This window comes from Taudactylus pleione, unplaced genomic scaffold (genome assembly GCF_031769625.1).
Source record: "Taudactylus pleione unplaced genomic scaffold, aTauple2 ptg000117l, whole genome shotgun sequence".
NCBI classification, from domain to species: Eukaryota; Metazoa; Chordata; class Amphibia; order Anura; family Myobatrachidae; genus Taudactylus; species Taudactylus pleione.
In genome coordinates, this window is record NW_028284519.1 from 14,196,946 (window position 1) to 14,221,035 (window position 24,090).

Here is a 24,090-nt window from a genome sequence, read left to right on the forward strand (position 1 = left end):
GTTTAAGTTTAATGAGGGCATGCAGATGGAGTTGTGAGCTGGGCAGAGTTGTGCATAAGAATAGATCCATCTGTTTTCAGACAGCACTCTTGCACCAAGGATAGGAAAGTGAATACAGATAATTATGACTGCTATGATACTAGACATAATGAGGCGAATATCTGCATTTAGTTTGGTGCATGCAATTCAAGTGTAATTGCTGCCAATATAGTGAATGAGGGCAGAGACCGTGTCATTTCTAGCTTAGCTGACCAAAAACTACTGTGCTGTGCCTGAGTGAGCTGCACACTAAAGAATACCATTTTCTTTTCCCAATTTAAAAAAAAAAGTCTTATGATTTAATATAGATAATACAGGTTGAGTCTCCCATATCCAAAAAGCTTGGGACCAGGGGTATTTTGGATATTGGAATATGCCGTATTTTGGAATAATTGCATATTATAATGAAATGTCTTGGAAATGGGACCCAAATATACACACATAATGCATTTATGTGTTATATACACCTTATACACACAGCCTGCAGGTCATTTTAGACAATATTTTTTATAATTTTGTGCACCAAAAAATGTGTACATACATGAAATTCATTTATTTTTCATATACACCTTATACACACAGCCTGAAGGTTATTTTATACAATATTTTTAATAATTTGTGTCTTAGACAAAGTTTATGTACATTAAACCATCAAAAATCAAAGGTTTCATTATCTCAGTCATGCTGAAAATATTCCGTATTTCGGAATATTCCGTATTTCGGAATATTTGGATATGGGAGACTCAACCTGTATTTCAAAAGGAACACTTTTTCAGAGGCTGCATATATTACTGTACTTACTGGGTGTAGTTGTGTACCCATAAGTTGCACCCCAAAATGTAAAAAAAAAAAATTCTAGTGATGTTAATAATAATGTAAGAACAAAACAGGTCAAATAAGATGAATTTACCTGTTTTTATAAGTGTTTAAAGAAATCCAAAACATTTGAGGGTGGTTTTGCCAAAACATGATTGTCTGCGCACATCTCTAAAATATAATGAATACCAAAAGTGAACACACTGAAAAAACAGTGGTCCTGCAGAAGGATTGTTAATGACTATCCTATACAGCTTAATCTCCCTTATTAGTTAATTCAAATCAATGTGCTCATAATTTTCTCAACTCAATTGGATGTTTTGCAGATATACAACTTGTTTAATTTCAGATGCCATTCCTCAGCTTTTTATGACCCAGGTCTAACTATTTTTTTATATTTGCACCAACATACTAACGGCCATAATTTACTGTGGGCTCAACATGTTACATATTATACAACTGAGGTAGTAATTTATTTATGGTTTTGTGTTCAAGCGTACAAAGTTTATATTATTTGGTTTGATAATTAAAATTGAACACTATCTTGCAAACTATATTTAACAGGTTGTTTAGTCAAGAGATTTAGGTGTATATTACTTTATCAGATGCCCCAGTAAGAAACTGAACATTACATTGTGACTTCCAATGCTAAAGCAGAATGGTTCAAAGTTTCTGAATCCTTTGTGCCTTAGAGTATCAGCATTTTGTCATGGCATCCTTAAATTAAATACATAATGCTTACCTGTCAAATTTATAACTGTATGACAAATAAATTATTTGCGTTGGGTATACGATCCAGATGGTTAGAATCCAGACTGTGACAATGCCGGCTCTGGGATCAAGACGGTCAACATCCCAACACGTTGGTGAGTATTCTAACCCTAACTCCTCCCGAAGCCTAACAGTCTAACCGTTTTACTAAGATGCACAGTTACTTGCTCTTTCTTACTCTATTCCCATCTCAAAATCAGGCCAATAGTTCGAAAAGTTAAAAAAGGTAAGACACTTAGACTCCTTAACCTAGGACTTAACAAATTTTTCTAAAATCTAGAAACCAGGGTAAAAGTGTAGGAGCCAGACCACAGTCCCAAAAACAAATTACAGGAGTGAATAAGGAGCACAGCTCTGTGTTATGCAGCTGTTACACAGTATACTAGTCCACAAAATGGCCACAGTAAAATGGATGTAACAAAATGGAGGCCCTCTCATTGCTCTGCATGGCTCCCCTGCTCCACCCCCCCCCCTTCAGAAATAAGACCACATTTGCACATAGAACAATGGTACCAGAGAGTACTACTCCTGGCAACATCTCCCCCCTCGTTCTTTCCGGGATCATATTACCGAGCACCTACTCCCCGGGCAACCAACCCCCATGGCCACACCAATAAGGGGGTACCCCCAGGCAAACCATCCCTCCGCCGCCACAATAATAATAATAATAATAGTAATAAATTTATATAGCGCTGTTCTCCTAAAGGACTCAAAGTGCTTTACACTTACAGTACAAAATACAAAATAAGCTTAAACAAGGGACATTAGTGAAATGCTTGGGTGAATAGGTGAGTCTTGAGTATTTTTTAAGCATTCTAGAGTGGAGGCCTCTCGAACTGTGCGGTGGGAAGTTAGTTCTAAAAGGTTGGAGCCACAAAACTGAAAGCTCGACCTCCAGACGTATTCCGGGAGATTCTAGGTACTGTTAATAGCCCTTCGTCAACGGATCGCAGTAATCGAGAGGGACGGTAAGGAATCAGAAGCTGCTTCAGGTACCCTGGGCCATGGTCATGTAGGGCTTTGTAAGTTAGTAAGCCAATCTTGAAAACAATTCGCCATCTGACAGGCAGCCAGTGAAGGGAGTAGAGAATGGGTGTTATGTGGCTGAAACGTGGCTGGTTGGTTAATAGCCTAGCAGCTGCGTTTTGTACCATCTGCAAGCAGTGCAATTCTTTTGCTGGGAGACCGAGGTAGAGGGCTTTGCAGCAGTCTAGGCGTGATGACAGTGGCGTAACTTCATCTCAGGTGCCCGGAGGCAAGATAAATGTTGGTGCCCCCCCCCCCCCCCAAGTTAAAATTGACCACCCCATAGCACCTATGCCAGCCCCAGCTGCTGCCGCCCCCCTATGCAGTTTCTTTTATACAGTGCCCCCAGTATTGGTCCCCCTGTGCAGTGCCTGTCTATGTAGTGCCCCCCAGTAATGGTCCCCCTATGCGGTACCTCCAGTAGTGGTCCCCCTGTAGTGCCCCCAGTTGTAATGCCCTTGTAGTGCCCCCAGTAGTAATGCTCCCTGCAGTGCCCCAGTAGTAAGGGCCCTGTAGTGCCCCCAGTTGTAATGCTCCCAATAGTGCCCCCTGTAGTGCCCACAGTCGTAAGCTCCCTGTAGTGCCCACAGTAGTAAGCCCCTGTAGTAAGCTCCCTGTAGTGCCCCCAGTAGTAAGCCCCTGTAATGCCCCCAGTAGTAAGCCCCTGTAGTGTCCCCTCACAGCTTAGTTCCCCATCATAACACACACTGCCCCCAACAGCTTACTGTTCCCCCTTGCAGCTCTCATTGGCTCCTCTCCCTGGCAACACCAGCACACTTACCTGCAGTGACGTCCCTTCCTCAGCTTGCACCCGGAGCAGGGACCTGTACTTTGCAGTTTGCACGGCGCCGATAAATAAGGGGCGTGGCCTTGCAGACGGGGCATGGCCTCGCATATGGGGCGTAGCCTCGCAGATGGGGCGTGGCCTCGTGACCCGGACCCCCGTTTTTTGCCGGAGATGCAGGCTGCTCCCGGGCCCCTGTAGCAACCAGCATCCTCCTTCTTTGTTAGGGCCTGGCCTGGGCATACTGTAATGAGTCAGTCTGACTCATTAGTATGCATCTGATAATGCCGTGGTGGAGCCGGAGGAGGAGTGAGTGGCCAGGAAGATGGCCATGATGGTCAAGACCATCGCGACCATTGGGCTTGCGACGAGACCCTTGTGGTAGGGTCTCGATGCTGTAAGCCCCAGAGAGATTTCGGCTCTAACAGAGCCAGAATCTCTCCACTGACATCACTTGTGATGTCAGTGGGGCTGCCCCCAGATGGTAAGCGTTCTCATGGGAACGCCTCCGTCTGGGCAGCCACCCCCCCGGTCCGCCCGCCAAAGGGGGCGTGCTGTCAAGCAACATCGACAGCACACCCCCTTTGGTATGAGACCCGGAGCGACTAAGTGCCCGTCGCTATCCAGGTTTCGCGCATGCGCACGACGGGGCCGCCTCCGTCGTGCACATGTGCTCTGGGCCACCATCGACCCAGTTGCGAGCCCTCAGCACTGGTGACCGGGTCTGAATCAGGCACTCTGTTTTATCAAGGTTCAGTCACAGCCAACTGGCACTCATCCACTCCTGAAGCTCAGCTAGGTAGCCATTTAGGGTTGTTATTGGGTCCTTTGTACCTGGAGCAAAGGACAAGTACAGTTGTGTATCATCTGCATAGCAGTGGTAGACCAGGCCATGACGTCTGATTATTTCACCCAATGGTAGCGTGTATACTGCAAAAAGCATGGGAGATGGTATAGAACCCTTTGGGACACCGCATGGAAGTGGTACTGGTGATGAAGAGTTTACTCCAGAAGAAACTCTCTGTGACATGCCAGTGAGAAATTATTTGAACCAGCTAAGGACTGTGCCATCCAGTCTACAGAAATTTTTCAGGCGCTCAATTAGAATCCCATGGTCCACGGTATCAAATGCTGCTGAGAGATCCAGAAGGATTAAGATTGAACAATCACCTGTGTTTTGTGCCATCAGAAGATCATTAAGCACACATGCCAGGGCTGTTTCAGTGCTATGTCTTCTCATGAATCCTGACTGGAATCGATCATAAATATCATGGGTAGACAGTTGGGTTTCCAGTTGCACTGCCACCACTTTCTCAATGACCTTCCATAGAAAAGGAAGGTTTGATACTAGTCCATAGTTGGTCATGCAGTCGGGGTCTAAATTAGGTTTTTAAAAGAAGTGGTCTAACAATTGCTTCCTTTAGTGGTTCTGGAAAAATGGCTGGTTGCAAAGAGCATTGCAATGCTGTGCAGCAACCCCTCCCCCCCGCAACAACATTGCTGAGCAGCTTAACTCCCCCCAGGCAAAACACTCCACCACACTATCCCCGCCACTATGACCACACAACTATCACTCCGAAGCCGCAATCCCCGGCCATGCATAAACCCTCTTACTGGAAAGCTCTATGCAACCGGAGTTAGGTTACAGCAGACAACCAGGATGCACAGGAGGATCTGTGCAGACTGGGGCTGACAGCAGAAGTCAGTGCAGGCTGGGACGAGCAGAAGGAGTCAGCGCAGGCTGGGATAGACAGGAACATTTGTCACAGCATGCGACACTCAGCACATGCACTCCTGTGCATGAAATGCCCGCCACAATACTAATACTACAGTCACACCCACGAATCTCTGCTGGGGCTGACAAAGATCTGCTTCATCCCTTCCTGTAAAATCTGGTTGGTAGGCAGCAAAATCTGGTCGCCATGGCGACCTGGCCCGCGGGATTTGTCGAGCCCTGCCTTAACCATACCTCCCAACATGACCCTCTCCAGGAGGGACACAATGCTCTGGTCCTGGTCTTCCCTGGTAATTTATGATTGGTGGTGGCTCTAGAGGTGGGGATGCAGTACAGTCCAAAATTCAAATAGGGGAGTCACACCAACTGCCAGTAAGTCCCAGCCAGTGATGTTTGACAGCGTGTGAAATGACAGTTGGTGTGGCTCCCCTATTTGAATTTTGAACTGCGCTGCAGCCCCACCTCTTACCAGGGAAGTCCAGGACCACAGCGTTGTGTCCCTCCTGGAGAGGGTCATGTTGGGAGGTATGCTTAACCAATTTTAAGTTGTAGTTGATTTGACAGAGTAGAAGGAAAGTATAACTCCATGAATGGAGTTCTCAAATTTCAAAATACCCATACCACCTAACTGGCTGGATTTGGGGGGATAGTGGACCTCATTCAGAGTCGGTCGAAGTGGCCGCACGGTCGTACGCCACTGATGTTCGCTATACTGTGCATGCGTACAGTTCGCAATGCGCGTGCGCAAACTAGCCAATACGATCAGAAATTTCTCTCTCCTTGAACACAGCCAGGTCGGTAGTTTGAGTGACAGATGGAGGCGTTTGTGGGTGGTAACAGGGGAAGGTGCTTGAAAACGGGGGAGTGGAGATCCGAACGCAGGCGTGCCTAATTATGCGGACGGCGTTTTGTGGGAGTGCATACGGTTTATGGGAGTGCATAATTAACAAAGTAGCGTTATGGCACATGTGATATGGGAGGTTTTTACACTGACATGATCGTAGAGCTTAAGAGAGGGTATGGCCAACCTTAAGCTCTACGACCAGTTTCGATGGTTGCCGATGGTCTCGATTAATCCTTATATGCCCGGAGATGACGTGCAATGCGTACGAGAAGGGGGCGTATTTTTTTGTCTTCCGACCGCTTCCTCCCCTTGGTCAGCCAACTACCGATCCGAACTTAGGGACGCAACTTGCGAGGGAATCATTTGCATATACGGCCCCTTTTCTCGTACGACCGTGCGGCTGCTTCGACCGACTCTGAATGAGGTCCAGTGTGCTGTCCTGTGGATGAGGACTTTTTGCATGATTCCAGTACAACTGGGAGATGTGTCTCAATAATAGATGCCCCTTCAATATTGCATATACAGTACTAGCTGCAGATGTGTGCACCACTGCAGCGGTAGACTTTGTAAGTGCTGGATTGCCCTTGGAGAAGCATGGCATGCACCAACGCAAGGTGACCATGCCTCTTCCTCGATCACGCGCATGGTCCCTATTCCTAATCTAAATAAATTGGTACTTCGGAGATGTCACTTTTAAGGGTATATTTACTAAAGTGCGGGTTTATAGAAGTGGAGATGTTGCTGATAGCAACCAATCAGATTCTAGCTACTGTCGAAGCCGGATGGTTGGCTGAGACCTACATTGTAACAATAATGACCTACATTGTAACAATAATATCTGCACGACGCCATTTTGCGTTGTCCACACGACGCCATTTTGCGGCGCCTACATGATACCTTAGTGTAAGACGCTATGTTATGATTATTAGCGTCGTGCGTCTGCCACTGACCCGGGTTAAAAGTCCTCATTCTACAAATATGTACATTTATTAATACATATAAAATGAGCAATCCCACAAAGTACGTTTCATAATGTACTCCACAAACACGTAGACGCACAACGCATACTAGCGTCTTTACTCAATATCCCTACACTTACACAGTGCTCACTTACACTGAAAGGTTCCTTAGCATTAATGTTAATATTAGAGGTTTTACTTGTTATCAATTATGTTGTGAAATGCAGGTATTTGATATCTAGGGTTTAGAACATGATAAGCAGACCGTGTTTGGTGCCATTCTAAACCACTGTTTATTTGCAGATCTCCGGTTCCATCGGCAAGGAGATTGCAACATGCGTATGCAAGTTATGAATTATAGAGAGTTAGGTATTGAAATGTACTCTGTAATGTAATGTTTATTAGCCAGTTAAGACTTGTTCTTCTGTGAGAAAAGATACAAAAAGAGCCGTTGGAGGGCTGAACTACCACTGTACAAACTGACCTATGAACTTCATCGTAACAGAAGAACCAAGAGGAAGAACCAATGGGATTATCCAACTCGTTCCTATTGTATTGCCTACTCTCTGTAAGGGTATATATTCAGATGCTCTATTTCCAGTAGTCAGTCATCATATTCTTTCTTTTGACGGAGGCTTCACCTTTGATGCCGGGAAATCTGGATCCAGAGAGCCTGCATATGTATAGACTGTACCTTGTAATTGTATAATCTTTTTGTGCTAATTGTATTTAGATCAAGGCGTGTAACTAAATGCTTTTATGCGAAAAATAACTTTTTGTGCTTTGGAATCACACTCAAGGTCTGGAAAGCAATTATTTCTTGTGCGACTTGCAACGCTAAATAGCAACATTTGGTTATAAAGCTCATTAGGTATTCATACTACCATCGTCTAGAAGGTGCTAGATAAATGAAAAGTAGAATCTGATTGATTGCTAAGGGCAACATCTCCACCTCTATAAACCGGCACTTTGGTAAACATACCCTTATACTTAAGACAAAAACGTTAACAATTTTCATAGAGAAATATCACTAATAAGACACATTGGTACTAATTCATTATGTATATGTCATATATAATATTTCAGCTATTTATGGAGGAAAAAAAGATCAATGTACATTGCTCTTAGAGATCCAGCAAACAAAGGTAAAATTCAGAACATTTAAGAAGCAAAAAAACATTATTAGAAAATGAAGCATAATACTATACATAACACAATATAGGCAATGTACAGAACAAATTGTGGGACAGCATATGCAAGAGGCTAAAAGGAGGAGGAACCAATCAGCTTCTACCAATCATTTTATAGAATTCACATAATAAATGCTACCTAGAAACACTTTCCTCTACAGAGCTATACAAATAAAGCCCCATTACTGTAAAGTAGGCATAGTTCAAAAGAGTTTATCACTTTCCTCTTTTGCCAGTATCTTAAGTATGTAAGTTACTCATTATCTAATTATACAGAGGTACCATGCTGTCCACTACCAGAATGGACACACCAGCATCTACAATACAGCTGAACAACACAGTTCTAGACAAGACTAAATCATCCATTTTGGAATTGTATTAGCCTAATACTTCCTAATATGATTTTGCTTGTTATAATAACTATGTTTACAGAAGTATTTATCATAATAACCCACAACAGGGTCATATAGATTTATTCCCTAACACACACAAAGCTTTTTTAAGCTACCCTGTAAATACAATTATTTTATAACTAATGCAGCCCTTACAAAGTACTTGCACACTATGCTTTTCAAAATATAATGTTATGGAAGCATTAGCAAACTAGTTTTTTGTTCTTATTTTAAAAAAGGGACACACGTTATCATATGAGAAAAGATCAAAGCTAAAACAGGCTACAACAGGCGAAAAAGCAGCACAAAAAAAAAAAAAAAACTAATAAATACTAAACTCCCACAAATGCACAATAGATATGTTTTTGGCCCAATTGTTTTTTATGTGTATTTTCTGTGCATTAAAGATTAAAAAAACAACATACATGAATAAAAGCATACCTTGAAGGCCACATGCCCACTTGTGGTTGAGGTGCATTTTTATCATTAGACACAACGAGTATTAAATGCATTTTGAACTTGATATGCATTTTTACAAGTGTTCACAGGCTAGTGATATGCATTTTTACAAGTGTTTAAAGGCTAGTGATAAATGCCTTGAGATGCACAAAAATGGAAAAATAAGAAAGTAAATGAATAAAGCAAACTTTGTACAATCACGGTTATCATAATATACAACTACATACATTAATGATCCACGTAAAATGCATACAAGAATGGGTGTAGATACGTGGCCTAAATTAGTAGCATTTGTTTTTATCGAACAGAAACATAGAAAAGGGAATACAAGGCAGCTTTCCCACATCAATGTTCCTTTCTCCGTATATATACACACTAAATAAATAATATCAGAGGAACAGACAAACACTGACATATTTGCTTTTGCGCTACAAAACAAAATACGTAATTGCTTTACTGTGGTTTGTTTATGTCTTTAGGTTTGTGTTGTTAAAACTGTACAACTAATGCCACATATCCACTACCCGATAACAGAGCGATTGCACGATTACGACATCGTAATCATGCAGTCGTTCAGTAATCGGGCACACATCAGGGATGTAAATGTAAGAAACGACCAGCGATGTGCGCTCCCGCTGGTCGTTTCCGACATCAATCATTGCCCGAACATGCTGGTCAACCTGATGATAATGTCAGGTTGAGCATGTACGGGGATGAAGGATGTGCCTACACTGAACGACTGAACGTTCAGTGTAGGCACAGCACAGACTGTGAAACGACTGCACGATTACAATGTCATAATCGTGCAGTCGTTTCTATGTCTGCTAGTGCCCCATAAGGTGTAAATTTAGTTTATCAAATACTAGATTTACCCATTTGGAATAACAAAATAAACTGAGAAAGATCACAATCTGGCAAGCTTCTAAACATTGATCCCATGCTCATTGTTTCTAAAGACGCAATACAATATGACAAATCTCAGTGAAAGTCTATATAATAAAAGCTGTCACGAGCAGGGCCCTCTTCCCTCATGTGCATTTCCTCCCCTTACTTATACCATCATCTACTCCATACTCCCTACCATGCCAACTAACCCTTGGTTGCTGCCGCCCTGCTGCTTATTTGAGTATTATGACCACTAACACAGCAATGTTTATAAACAATGTTCTTGTATTGCAATATTTTTTTTTACTGTAAGTCACCGTTTTCTTGTTTTGCTCATTCTGTTTATGTACTTTAGGTGCTGCAGAACCCTTGCGGTGCCAAATAAATAAAGGATAACAATATAAAAAAAAACAAGAGTGTCTCCCTGTAAACCCCATCCAGCTATGACACCCTCAGTTACATCACTGCTTTCCACCGACCATGAATCTTTACAGCCATACAATTTTGATCTCTAGATGGGATCTTCTGAGAGAATGGGATAAATTATCTAAGCGAAACTTCCATATCCATAAAGAACCTCCATTAAGAAACCTCAAAGAAAGCAGATTGCTTTAATACATTGTGACATTAGAATGAGGTCCACTGTATAACATGCAAGCCAAAGTGGGATACAGCTAAGGAATTATAATGTTTTTTTTTAACTTGTAGTACAATAAGGGTTAAACCCATCAGGCCAAAAACTCAGAGCTGGAAAAATAAAACTTTACTCACTTCACTGGTGGTGAAGAAGAGGACGATGAGAGTCACACAAGCTGTCCCCACCACAAAGAGCAAGATGAGCAGCAGCGGGTAGTACTGACTTATGCACTGGTACTTTTCATAAAGAGAATGTGTAATCATCCAGTCCTCGTTGTCCTTGATAAAATACTTTCCTTTGGATGGCATTTTAATCCAGATTTGCTCCCCCCCCCTCCCCTTACACTCCCAAATATCACAGAGCACAAGACAAACTAAAAGCTGCTTGTCTCCCTTAGCTGTTGTGGCTTGTCTGTCTGATTCACATTGCAAGCCTGCATCAGGCGTGAGAAGTCTGCAGCTGGGCTAAGGTAAGAGAACCCGCTCCCTCCTCCTAAAAACATGTGCAGCTTATCGAGTGTTGCGAGCAGGCATTTCTGTGCCTGGGTGATATCCTGTCAGTCTACAGCAGTGACTGTCCATGCAGCATCTCATGCTTCTATCCTTGGTGCCTCCTTTGTATTCTGTGAGGGCAGAGAACAGACAGAGAAAGAAAGTTTTAGGTTCAAACGTGTAGTCACCCAGACTCTCATCCCACAAAATAATACATACTGTATATACTGTAAAATATTATTAACATATACAGTGAGAGCATATTCCCTTGCACTATACAATTGGGAAATAGCAATAAAGGTAAAAATAGAATAACATTGAATACCTTTTTAAGCGCAAATATACAGTTGAGAAAACAGTATCGGCCTGCAAGAGTTAACAAATAAATTGTTAGCTGTTGGAACACAGAAGCTGCTGTTACACGCAGACTTATTGGAGACTGTCCTTCCCACACAAAGGACATCACAAAGTCCGTGAATCTGGAGGTCTGCAGGTGGCTCTTGAAAGGGAACTGATGTTTGAGAAGATGCTGAGTGGACAGATAGAGGAGGAGTTCCAGAATAGGTACATCATAGTGACTAGTAGGTGTGAAATGACTCAGGGATGGATCACACCTGAGTAACAACTTGTTTGTCAACTGATGCAACTCAAACACATTATATAAAATAAAGGCAACCTATGCAATGAGACCAATTTCACCCAGCGTTTCTGTAACTAATTTTCAGGGTTTTACTGTTCCAAGTAGTGTCTCAGGCACAGAAAGACTCACATAAGGACCACAGGTGTACAGGAAATGAAACACTGAATAATAGACTGTAGAAACTTCATAAACCGTGACAATGTGATTGAGTTACTCCATACAATCAGCATAATCTAATATTTCTACAGTTCAAGGTCACAGCCCAACACGTTATCTTCAAAAGTGCATGAAAGATGTATAGAAGTCTTTGCAGGAAGAAAAGTATTACTGGCATTTAAATTCCACCCTGCTGTTTGGAATATATGGAGTATAGTGTTTACCAGCCAACATCCCTTGAAAAAGTCCCCCATGTGGACGAAACATGTTGGAGCCCAGACCACTACACAAGCCACCAGCCACCTTTCATCAATAGAGCCAGAGGCCAGAAAGATTGCCGGAGGCACAGCGGAGATCGCTGCATGCTGAGCTGCAACCCCCGCTAACAGACTGGGTACAGTATGCTGATAGCCAAGTGGGAGCAAGTACAGCATCAAGCGGCACATGTTCACCAGCAACAAAGGACAACACCGCTTTTAGGATAAGATAGGGACAGTTACCCGTTTGCACTGCACCAAAGCAGCGGGCACCTATCATTCCCACAAAAGGAGTGTAAACATTAATGCTTAAATATCACTGGTACTTTATCATTTTCAGTTCATTTTGCACTAGCCACATTTCGTTTTTGTTGTTTGATTTTATTTTATCTTCATTTCTATTCAAAGTAACTCATCCTCTTTTCTTCTTTTTTATTTTATTTAAGTATTTACATACCTCCTTTTTATTTGTTCGTTTGGTTTGCAGTTTGATTATTTATTTATTCACTTTTCTGTGGACCAGCAGGTATTAATAGTAATTAGTACATACAAATCCAAAAAAAAAAAAAAAGCGCCTCTTGCATTAACCAGCTCTTGAGCAGCATTTAAAGGGTTATTTATGGTAGTAATCTGATTAATCCTACCCTATACTGTGAAGGGTAGGGGAGAGACGGATTAGGAGGCACAGATTGTGTATGACCATTCATTACAGCCTGGAAAGCAACTGAGCAAAATCAATAATGAGCTAAAGACTGAGGGCTATTCAGAGGCTGTGTCTTTTGGTGCAGCCAGGCAGGGCCGGATTAACAGGGGGGGCGACAGGGGCAGTCGTCTGGGGCCCCAACGCATAAGTTGCCCCAACACCTACCAGGGGTTAAAGTGGGCCAGAACGGGAGACGGAACGGAACCCTCTCCTCGGGCCCACCTAACCCCCGGCGCCGCTAGGAGGCTCCATTTGCTGGGCGCCCGCTGAGATTTTGTTACCAGCGGGCGCCCGGCTCCCGCTCCGCAGCACCAGCCGAAGGCTGGAGCTCACACCTGAGCTCCGGCCTCCGGCTCCCGCAGTGTTCAGTGCACTATGGGAGAGACGTCATGACATCTCTCCCATAGATCCAAGGAGCGGCCAGCCGGACGGACACGGAAACGGTGCTTAAGGTAAGTATTGTGGGGGTTTTTTTCACTACAGGGCGCACGGCATTACTATTGTGGGCAATAATACAGGGAGCATTACTATTGGGTCCACTATTACAGGGGGCATGACTACTGGGTGCACTGCATAAGGGGCACCCCTACTGGGGGCATTACATAAGGGGCACTACTACTGTGGGCGATGTTGATTGACCGCACGCCCCCTTTGGTGGGTGTGCCGGGGGCGTGCCTGCCAGACGGAGGCGTTCCCATGGGAACGCCTACCGTCTGAAGCCAGCCCCACTGACATCACTAGTGATGTCAGTGGGAGTGATTTTGGCTCTGATAGAGCCAAAATCACTCCAGGGCTTGCGGCAGCGAGACCCTACCGCAGGGTCTCCGTCGCAAGCCCGATGGTCGCGATGGTCTTGACCATCGCGACCATCATCATGGACGCTCGCATAAGCTGTGGGTGGTAACCCACAGCTATGCGAGAGTCCATGAGGACGCTCCTAAAACAGGTAGGAGGGCCCTGATTCAGAGCGAGTGCTCTGGTCAGAGCGTTCAGCTCTGAATCAGGCCCTATGTGCGGTGTGAAGTGGATAAGATTGCGCAACTGGTGAGTAATATTTCATGTGGGTGCCTATATGTGTTTTTTTTTTCCTGTGGGTGTATATTGTGTGTGGAGCCCATGGACCCCATTTCACAATGAGACATAACCCCTTTAGCACTCACTAAAGGGGTTATATCCTCCTTTCAGTATTAAACAAATCACTGTTCGTCAATGTACCGCTTACAAGTGATCCGATACCCATTGCACATACCCCTATTTCGTCCATATTTAATAGGGGCCCCACGTGTTTGTTGCCCAGGTGGCCCCCACAGACCTTAATCCATTACAGCAGCCATGAATGAGTCTTTACGGAAATGTTGTGGCCGATGTGTGTTCTATTGAAACGCCCACCTGCTGCGGGGGCGATTCCACCGTTGTGCATACAAAGACACACTATCGTTGCACCATCGGGCATTGCACCTGTCTAAAGCAGGAACAGAATGTTCAACTGATTATGGCTGCCTGTGTCAGTGCAACTGTATCTTTAGATGCAGTAGCTGACAGCGACACGACCGCAACTGGTAACCTCCTGCTCCAGTTATCATCCAGAAAAGCCCATCCAAACTGCATGCATCTCCATGCAATTTCGATCTGGGTCTGTGTGCAGTAACCATCGATGCTCATGCGCAGTGTGGCCCGGCCGCACCTGCGGAGGGAAACCACCCGACACTCATACTTGCACCTGATGACTTCCCTGCATCCACTCCCTGTATCTTGCAAAAATAATCCGATAAAAAAAAACACTCAAGCACAATAAATTGTACTGAACCTAAAAATATATATATATATATATATATATATATATATACACATATATATATACACACACACACACATTTTACGAAATGCCTGGTACAATACGGGATTTGCATATCCCCAAACATACAACAAACTACATAAACTCAATTGAAGTGCAGAGTGACAGTTCCTATGGGTATTAAATACACTAATAAAAAATTTAAAAAATCACCCGTGAACTGGATTTTGGATTGCAGTTATCCACTAATATAGGGAACTTATTTTATTGGTGACTCTGGGGGCGACTCAGCTTGGGACAAAATTGCAAATCTGCACACAAGAAGCTTTGCAATTCCGTAGTTGAAAAAATGCAAATGCAGCAGGTGGTGTAGGAAACCCTCTGCTGCATTTGCGATACCAGCACGGCTACCAAGGTCGCAGGCTGGGATAGCCACTGCAACCACTCAGCTTACTCAAGCTGGCCGGCGTGTGAGGCCAGGAAACTGCGTCAGTGGCTCCTGGCCTTGCCACTGCCAGAAAACAGGGCATACATGCCACCATTTCCAGGAACGTTGGCCGCACTCGCCCCCACAGCGCATCTTAAATGCCTCTGCCTGTCAATTAGGCAGAGGCATAGCAGGGGCTGTGGGCAATCACGCAGGAGACGTTCTGCGCACACGCAGATTCCCGATAATCTGCGTTCAGCATTCGCTTAATTAGCCTGTCTATAACTCATACTTGCCGACAATCAGCTCCAGCCTTCCGGGAGGGAGCTGATTGTCGGCTAATAGCAGGGGGCGGGGCTGGCAATTGGGGGCGGAGCTGGGGGCAGGGCGGCCATTTGATGGCACACTGGGGGCGGGGACGGGGGCGGGGACGCACGATCGCATCGTGACTCCGCCCCCTCTTCACAATGCTGTTATTTTCAGCATTGTGAAGCAGGGGGCGGGGCCACGATGACGCGATTCTGCGTGAATCGCGTCACCGGGCCCCCCGCTGCGAGGGTTTCCGTTTTTTTTCAGTAGGGAGGTCGGGAGGGTCGCAAGCTTCCGGGAGGCTTGCCTGCCTTTCCGGGGGGCCGGGAGCGGCACCCGAAAATCGGGAGGCTCCCGGCCAAATCGGGAGGGTAGGCAAGCCTGCTTTAACTGTTCGTATTATTCATCAGAATTGCACTATATGGTTCATCTGATGGATGCAGTTTTGCACAGTTGACTGTTTTATACTATGTTGATATAATAAATGTTTATTTTATGGTTGGTTCACATGTGAATTTTTATTATGTGATTAATAGCCATAGGAAAGGTCTCTCAATGCTTCAATTTAGTTTAATTAGTATAGACCGTATATTGATGGACACTAAAAACCATGCTTCATTCACCAATAAAAATCCATGGCATTAAAAAGTCCTAAAACCTAAAATTCAAGTTGATTCAACAGGCATCATAAAAAACCCACAAACAGTATATTCAACATTCCAGCTGTACTGTAGGTTCAGTTTGCTCTGCTCTCCAATCAGAAGAGTTGACAGATAGGTTAAGTTTTGTCAATTTAGGAAATCATCAGATATTTAACAAAACAACCAAACACACATGATAAAAAGAACTTTAAAATCGCAAAATTTAAAAGAGCTACATACAATACAAAGATTGTATAGTTATTCATATATAAAAAGATTGTACTGGAAATGGTTTCAAGCCAGTTCAGCACAGTTGAAACTAGACATGAGAAAAGTAAATATATGGTTTCTTAATTTCATGTAATGACGTGGGAATGAATCCCACTGAAAGGTAATGATTAGCGCAATTTTGAAGAGAGGAGAACATGGATTTTGGAGAGTGAAGTGACTGACAAAATGTGGAGGGAGAAGAGAAGTAGAATAGGTTTGAACAAAGAAAGAAGTCTGGCTGCCCCTTTTCCTAAGCTCCTTTCCCTCCCTCCATGGTAACCAGCCTATTCAGATCACAAAACCCTGCTGAAGTCTGGGAATTAACTCACTCTCTGCCAAACTACCTCGAAAAGACAAAAAACTGTTTACCAGAGGCCATGCACACCATAGGCACCAGCCGCTTCACTGTTAGCCCGTTAGTTCATCTCTTTAATAATTTTTCATTTTTTTAATCTTCATTGTATTATCTGCTTTGCTTGATTTGTTTACTTTAAACCCATCATAATAAATCCCCATTAGACTGTTTGCATAAGCCTACCACAGACTATAGCTGTGTGAAGTTGAGGTCCAGAGAGTAAAGTGTTACTTCCTTGCATACGAAGTTGTCTCATTAGGGATCAAAGCCAGATTGCACTTAATTTGCAATGATCTGTCGACACATTTTTAAACAAATGCAGAACGAAGCCAGAACTTGGATCACAGCTCTATCAAACAAGGCAAAATGTGTTACACACGCAGCATATGGAAAGGGAAGATAGCAGAAAGCACCTTCTAAGCACTGTCCTATCAAGAGCAGTCTGAATTAAAACATAGTGTTTCAATTTAGATTAACAGTGCAAACAAGTTCATCAAAAATAAAAAATAAAAAACAATACAATTAACAGCTCATCACGTACAAATATCCCATATGCTGTAATACTATTAAGGCAAATTCTTCCCTCCTCTAAATACATGTATCCATGCCTCAATCAAATATGGTCTGACAATCACTTTCTGGGAAATGACAAAGTTTAATGTCAGAGGAAGTGAAAATAACTAGTGGAAGTGGTTATCCATGGTTATTGATCCATATCTTCGAGCATTCTGTACCAGATACGAACTAGATGGATGGATGAAAGAACTTTCTGGGAAATGAGAATGTTAAGCGTCCCATAGAGAAAGCCAGTATAACATACTAGTCACCAGTAGTTGGTGACACACATGCTGTAGCACACTGTACCGAGTTGCTAACTGGCTGAATGGTTGGCAGAGCTCTCTCCGAACAGCTGCACAGCTGGAAATAGGAGGCAGGACCTTGTTAGACTGGGCTCTTATTGAACATGGTGGAGTTTATACCAACCTTGTTAGTAAAGTGTAAATAAAATATAAGTACATCAGCATGTCTGCGGGATCTTAGTGAGAAAGATATTACTATAAGACCAGAAAAGGATCTGCCATTTCATATGCCTGATTGACCTTTGTTGGGTACTGTATTGTTTAAAAGAAAGTGGTCCGACAGATCCTACGCATGTTAATTAATTAACACACACTAAATAGGTCTTGAATGTATTATGTTCATATATTTACTGACCATTAATAGAAAAAGTGAAACTAAACTATAGTTAAGCATAAAGAGGCTAATTCTGAGTTGGGTACAAAGCAAAACAAAAAAAGTAATTTAGCATCTGGAACAAACCATGCTGCAAAGCAAGGGATGCATACATCAATACATTTAAACACTGGCTGCTTTTGCATGTAGCCCACAAATGCTGGACAGCTTAATTTTCACACTGGAGTTTAGATTTGAGTTTGGACATGCCCCTCTGAAACCTAAATCTCTCTGTACATTTATATAGCACACACATTTTCTTCAGGTGATTTACAGAGTACCTGCCCCAGTGGAGCTCACAATCTATATTCCCTAGGGTTAATTTTTGTCAGGAGCCAATGAACCTAACAGTATACTGTCTGTTACACTATCTTATAGACATTTTTATATCACTGTTTATGAAATGTTAGATTCGTTTTTAAAAATATATTTGAAGAACTGTCCACAACTTTAAATAGTTATGGTTAAATAACAAGAAAGAACTTTGAACATTTAATAAATAAAATGTAAAAGTGCCAAGTTTTTGTCTCGGTGTAAGTACAAAAGTACTGACCCATGAGCATTCATAATAGATGGTTTTGGAGAACATTGTAGATAATTTATCAAAAATTAAAAGCCTATTTTACTAATAGGTGTTTGCTCCAGCAGTGACCACCATAAAATGCAGAGAACATCACAGTGGCCGCCATACAATACAGAGAGCATCACAGTGATCACCAAATAAAACAGAGAGCATCACAGTGACTGCCATATAATACAATAAAAATTACAGTGATGATTATATAATATTATCCTTTAGGTTTTCCCAAACATTAGTGCCCCAATGCTTTCATCTTTTGGGTTCACCATGAGTTGTGCACAAACAGTGGCGGTAGTCGGAGGCAGTCTGAAGTTAATGCAAAAAAGTCTCATGGGTGTGTTATGGTAGTGTCCTCGGTGAGTCAGTGACCACGACTGCATCCCCAAATGCAGAGCCACAGCAGCCATGTTTAGAGCAATTTCAGAATGAAACACTGAGCCAACCATAGGCATCTCAGGGCTGTTGGACATTACTTGGCCACAAACACCATGCACGACTGCAGTTCATTGTGATGCAGAGCTGCTAGAGTCTTAACCACCCAGGAAGCAGGGAGTGGCCCTGGACACATGATCCCATGCCCAGTCTGCCCATGTGTTGCATTATGTGTTATTGAACCTCTTGACCATGACTGCATGCTGTTATATATTGCGTTGTTTCCACGATTGGCCGATTAGATATCAATTTTGTATTAACGAGTAGGTATATTATATTTTGCACTGGTCATCTATAAGGGAAATACACACTTACTTAGATTTTGAGAGTACCCATGGTACTCCAATATAATCAAATATAAGTATAGTTAATTGAGTAAAGCTCAATATATGGACATACAGTGCATTTCATGTATAAGTATGTCCCTTTTAGAAAAATGCCTCTGTGAAAGCACTCTGGAAAACTATTTGCAAGTTGTCCATCCATATTTGATCAGTTAAGAGTCAGTGTCATAATAATGCCGAGGGGGGTCCATGTGAAGTGGACCCTCTCCTTTGAGCAGCAGGCCACCCCTCAGCCACACATCTTACCTTGTGCACCGGAAAGCGGGTTCCCTGCTCTTCCATGGTGCCATCTTTCCAGTGATATTAAGATGGCGCATGCACACAAGAGAGCAAAGACTCTGGCACAGTACTCATAAATATGTAAATATGGGCAGAGTCTCAAATTTCAGGGAGCTCTATTAGAGAGTATACCACCCTCCCACATCCAGCCCACTTCCCCAGTGATGAGAGTGGTTGGTGCTTGACAACACAATTTTCAGTGACTTGCATCATTGTGTCCCCAGTCCTACTGCTCAATGCACAAATTGCATTGGTTTCTGTTGCCACACATCTTACAACATCCACCAGGACCTCCTCTCCATCATCTTCTGAAGGGGAGAAACAAACTGTCAGTAAGTATGTATGGATCTAGAGGAGATTGTACTTGCAAGAAAATGTAAAACATAAAAACGACTGAACTCCCCATGTCACACCTGTACTTTAGGTTTTTATTACACTGTTCACATTACACATATATATTTATTTTTCCATATAAAACACAACTGGCTGATGCAAAATGTCAAAAGTATAGGCCAGTGGTTCTCAAACTCTCTCCTCAGGACCCCACACAGAATCGGTATGTAGTATCGACAGACGGGATGCAGGCAGTCATAATCCCGATGCCTGGATCCAGACAAAGTTAACATACAGATACATGGTGGTCGGTATGATAACCCTCCCTCCCTGGTTCCTGAACCTAACCTCCCCGGACCCTAAACCTAACCCTCTGCCCTAAGTGCCTATCCCAAACCCTGCCCCTAGTGCCTATCCCTAACCCATAAACCTAACCCTAACCCTCCCCCCCAATCCTGCTACTTACTTTCAGCATCCCGGTGGTCGGGATACCAGGATTCTGACGCCAGTATGGTATGCATCGGCATCCAGACTGCCGGAATGCCAAACACATGTAAGATCCACAGGTGGAGCTAATTATTTCACTTGGGATTTTATGAGGAGACCTGGCAAGCATGCACTGTTTGAGGTCCTGAGGACCAAGTTTGAGAACCTTTGGTATACGCCAACACCTGCATGGAAGTAAAGGCTCGATGTCTTGTTGCTGTGGAAAGAGAGAATAAGCTCCATTTCATCCAAAAGGTATAGTCTTCATAGCCCTGAATCTCATTATATATCTTATTTTGCATGTGGGCACAATATATGAGTCACATTCAACATAAAATACTCTATTCCCAAACTCTGTCCACAAGGCACCCTAAAGCTGGCCATACACCAGACCAACTTTCCTCCAACTAGCTGTTTTGCACATATGGAAAATGTGGTAAAGCCCCCTCGAAACCTGCTTTTTCGGGGGTTTTACCACATTTTGCACTTTAGTACATCCAGCCCCCTCTGTGGCCAAATATTTTAGAAGCATCTGCTTTTAAGCCATTAATGCTGAAATTAAAACACACATCCATACCACCCAATTATCCAGATTTTCACACAAGAGGTTGTCCAATTTTGTAAATCCTGAAATGTTGGGATATGGCCATTGGTACACAGTGTATGCTGCTATTTTGTTGATTGCATTGACATGACTATTGGTTCAGTTGAATCTAGGAACCAATGTCTCATTAATCCTAGCCTAAAATGCTGGTCATTAAGTGTCAGACAGGTGGGTTGGGTCCTAGTGAATTGATAGGCTGTATTCTCATGAGTACTAATTCAGCTCCAAAAATGAATTGCTGCCTCCACTGTGTTTAGATAACCTGGGCACCTCAGTACTTGCTATAATTAATGTCCCAGCATTACCACTGAATTTTAATCAGAGAAAGGCCCGTATTCAATTTGAGCCGAGCCGCGATACTTTTTCGCCTCCCGGACTTATCGCATGTTTTGCAGGTGGAAAAGTATCGCCATATTCAATTTGAAAGTAGGCAAAACCGGGCCCTGGCGAAACTTAAACAAGAGGAAAGTACTGTCAGTTTTGGGGAAATCAGCCTGACACCCCCCAAAAGATGCTCTGACATGAGGGTTCCCTATGGTACCCCCCCAATTTGGCTTGCTGAAGGTATTTGGTGTTTTTAAACGGGGTCAATAGCTGCTAAATAGCGTTTTTCTCTAAGTGGTGAAGAATAGTATTCTGGAGTTTTATTTGTTGAAAATAACTTATCCCAGCAAATATGGGGTACTTGAAAATGGGGGGTCAGCATATTTATAAGTTGCTAAAGTTAAGTTGAAAAAAAATCATGAAAAATCCACCTGCCGCAAGCACCTGCAATGGAAAAAAAAAAAACACACCAGGGGCACACTTGGGGATACCCCCAGAGTCAAGTTGGCTAGTTTTTAACTTTGTCCCCCAACATTTTTTTTGCCCCCAAATTCAAAGTTGTTTTTTTTATTTTTTTGACACAGTTTACCTTTGGGGGACTGTCTGAAAGCTGTATCCCAAAACCCCAATTCTGCACTTTTTTCCGCCTCCTATTCATAGCCTAATCTTTTTCACCTATTACATTGCATTGACTTTCCGCCTAGGCGGAAAGTCTTCGAAATTGAATACGGAGTAAAATCAAAACAGGCGAAAATGACGTCATTGGTGAAAAGTTTTCGACAAAAAAAAACCTGAAAACGGCTTTTTGCTTCAAATTGAATACGGGCCAAAGCGTTCCTTCGGTGCTTACTGTGGTTTCCATCTCTTGCAATCCATTCAACTTTTTGTAGTGCCCCGCTTTCTTGCACTTATTTTCATAAATTAACACAATTAATTTTCATAAATTAATTGTGTTACAGTTTCGATAGCATTACTCAAATATTATTTCTCTTAAAAAGTAAACAGACATCATTTCCAATAGCTGGGAAACACACAGACTTGTGATTTGCTTAGATCAAATCGGTTATTAGTCCTTTATACCCAATTATAGTAACCAGCAACATTTATTTTCTTTAACTAGAGAATAGTGTTATTTTACTTGTCCTGTAATGATTAACAGCTTCAGGAAGAGCAGCCTCGGGCTCTATGGTATTAACAGTCTGTATCCAGGATCTGGGTAGCCAGAAAATCACATTTACTTTATCAATAGGATATCTGATACATTTAAACAAGGAAAAACAGTACAACAAAAATAAAAATGAAAGTTTGTATTGCTGCTTTGTATTAATAGTTCTATGCCATTTAATTCAGGTGTATTAAACTAGAAATGTGATTGATGTCTTTAAGCAGTTTGACTTATTTTATTTATTTTTGTATTATGTACATCTAACATTCAGTTGTTGTTTTTTTTGTCTGATCAAAACGGAGTCAAAAGCCTTCAAATATATTTTAAAGACCCATTCAATTCAAATTTTAATTTGGGGGGCCCACGGGGGCATGGTGCCCTACGCCACCTTGTCACAGCCCCCATACCTGGCTGGAGCACACTGCTGCATTGACTGTGCAGTCCTATAGTGGCAAACAAAAAATGGCAGCTGCTCAATCATTCTGGCAGTATTATTCTGGTGCCTGAAAGGAAGGGGGTCATACCAAGTAGAAAAAAAAGGGGGGGTTTAACCCCCTATTGTTTCTCAGCACACTGAATTATACTTGCAACACTATATGAAGATTGTATAGTAATAGGAATTCAGAGATATTAGTTGCAAGCATTTGCAAATACATGGGAAGCTGCTAGGCCACGTCATGGCTTCTCTGTCCAGGGGCGCCGAGAGGGGGGGGGGGGAGCGGGTACAGATTACCGGGGCCGGGCTTCCTGAGGGGCCCGGGTCTGGCGCCGCTCCCCTTCCCTCACAGCAGTCCAGCACACACCGTGTGCTGAGCTGCAGTGGAGACTGCTCGTGGCTGCTGAGCAGCAGCCACAGCAGCCTCCTATGCCTGTGGGGGGGAGCGATCACACTGATCGCGTCCCCCCTGGCTTTGAGCAGGGCTGAGGGGGACCAGAGCGCCCCCCTCCCCAGCGCCGCGGCAAATCTTTTTTTTGGGGGGGGGAAGGGGACGTGGCCACGCCTCCCGTGATTAGGCCATGCCCCCCCTGCCCGCCGCGGCTCTCAGCGGGCTTGTCTCTGTCACTAGCAGTCCCTAACACTAATGGTTCACGTCCGGGGAGCAGGGCACCACAGAAAAATGTCCAGCCCAGGACCCCTCCAGGGCATCACACAAAAAAAGGAAGAAGGGTGTCAGTGAAGTGTAAAGTATAGATCCTAATGGGCATAACTGCTGAAAAGGATGTAGCAAGAGTATGAATGCAAGAGAAAGCCCAAAACACTACTTTCTGGTCATCTATTCACAGCCATTCAAATCCAGGTTCTCCACTGCCTAAAGAAACCTATGGGCTTCTTACCACAATGAGTCCCCGGAGAGATCCTTCGGACTCTTCTACTCCCCACCCCCCCCCCCCCCTCCCCGGCTTACGCGTGCTGACTGACGGCCGTACAAGAGCAGCAGGACTCCCGGTTTATAAACCTGCAGTGACAGTTTTTCACACGGACAGTGAAGAGCTGTACCGAGAGGTAAGTAATCATACACTGGTGCTGGTATGCATGCGATGGGAGCGGGATGTATCACAAAGGATATGCAATACTTGATACATCCCACCCATAGTGACACAGCTCAATATGGAGAGGCTGATCTGACAGGCTCCCCTTCCTAATAGGTGGCCCTGTGCACACTCAGACCACCCTCTAGTTTTGTCAGTGTGCACCCGAATTTCGTGAAACCGGATAAGTTCTAGTCGC

General features: G+C 43.4%; 1 protein-coding gene and 1 long non-coding RNA gene across 2 annotated transcripts in view; both read right to left on the reverse strand.

Moving 5' to 3' along the window:
- The window catches only part of ADCY7 (adenylate cyclase 7), a 117,198-nt gene extending 106,353 nt beyond the window's left edge, over positions 1-10,845 (reverse strand). Inside the window, exon 1 of the mRNA XM_088471959.1 lies at positions 10,672-10,845. Coding sequence (XP_088328085.1) covers positions 10,672-10,845 — 174 coding nt within the window. The remainder of the gene's footprint in view (positions 1-10,671) is intronic.
- Positions 10,846-10,947: 102 nt separating this feature from the next.
- Positions 10,948-24,090, reverse strand: part of LOC148524528 (uncharacterized) — a 125,622-nt gene continuing 112,479 nt past the window's right edge. Inside the window, exon 3 of the long non-coding RNA XR_015878366.1 lies at positions 10,948-11,159. This is a non-coding gene — a long non-coding RNA (uncharacterized LOC148524528). The remainder of the gene's footprint in view (positions 11,160-24,090) is intronic.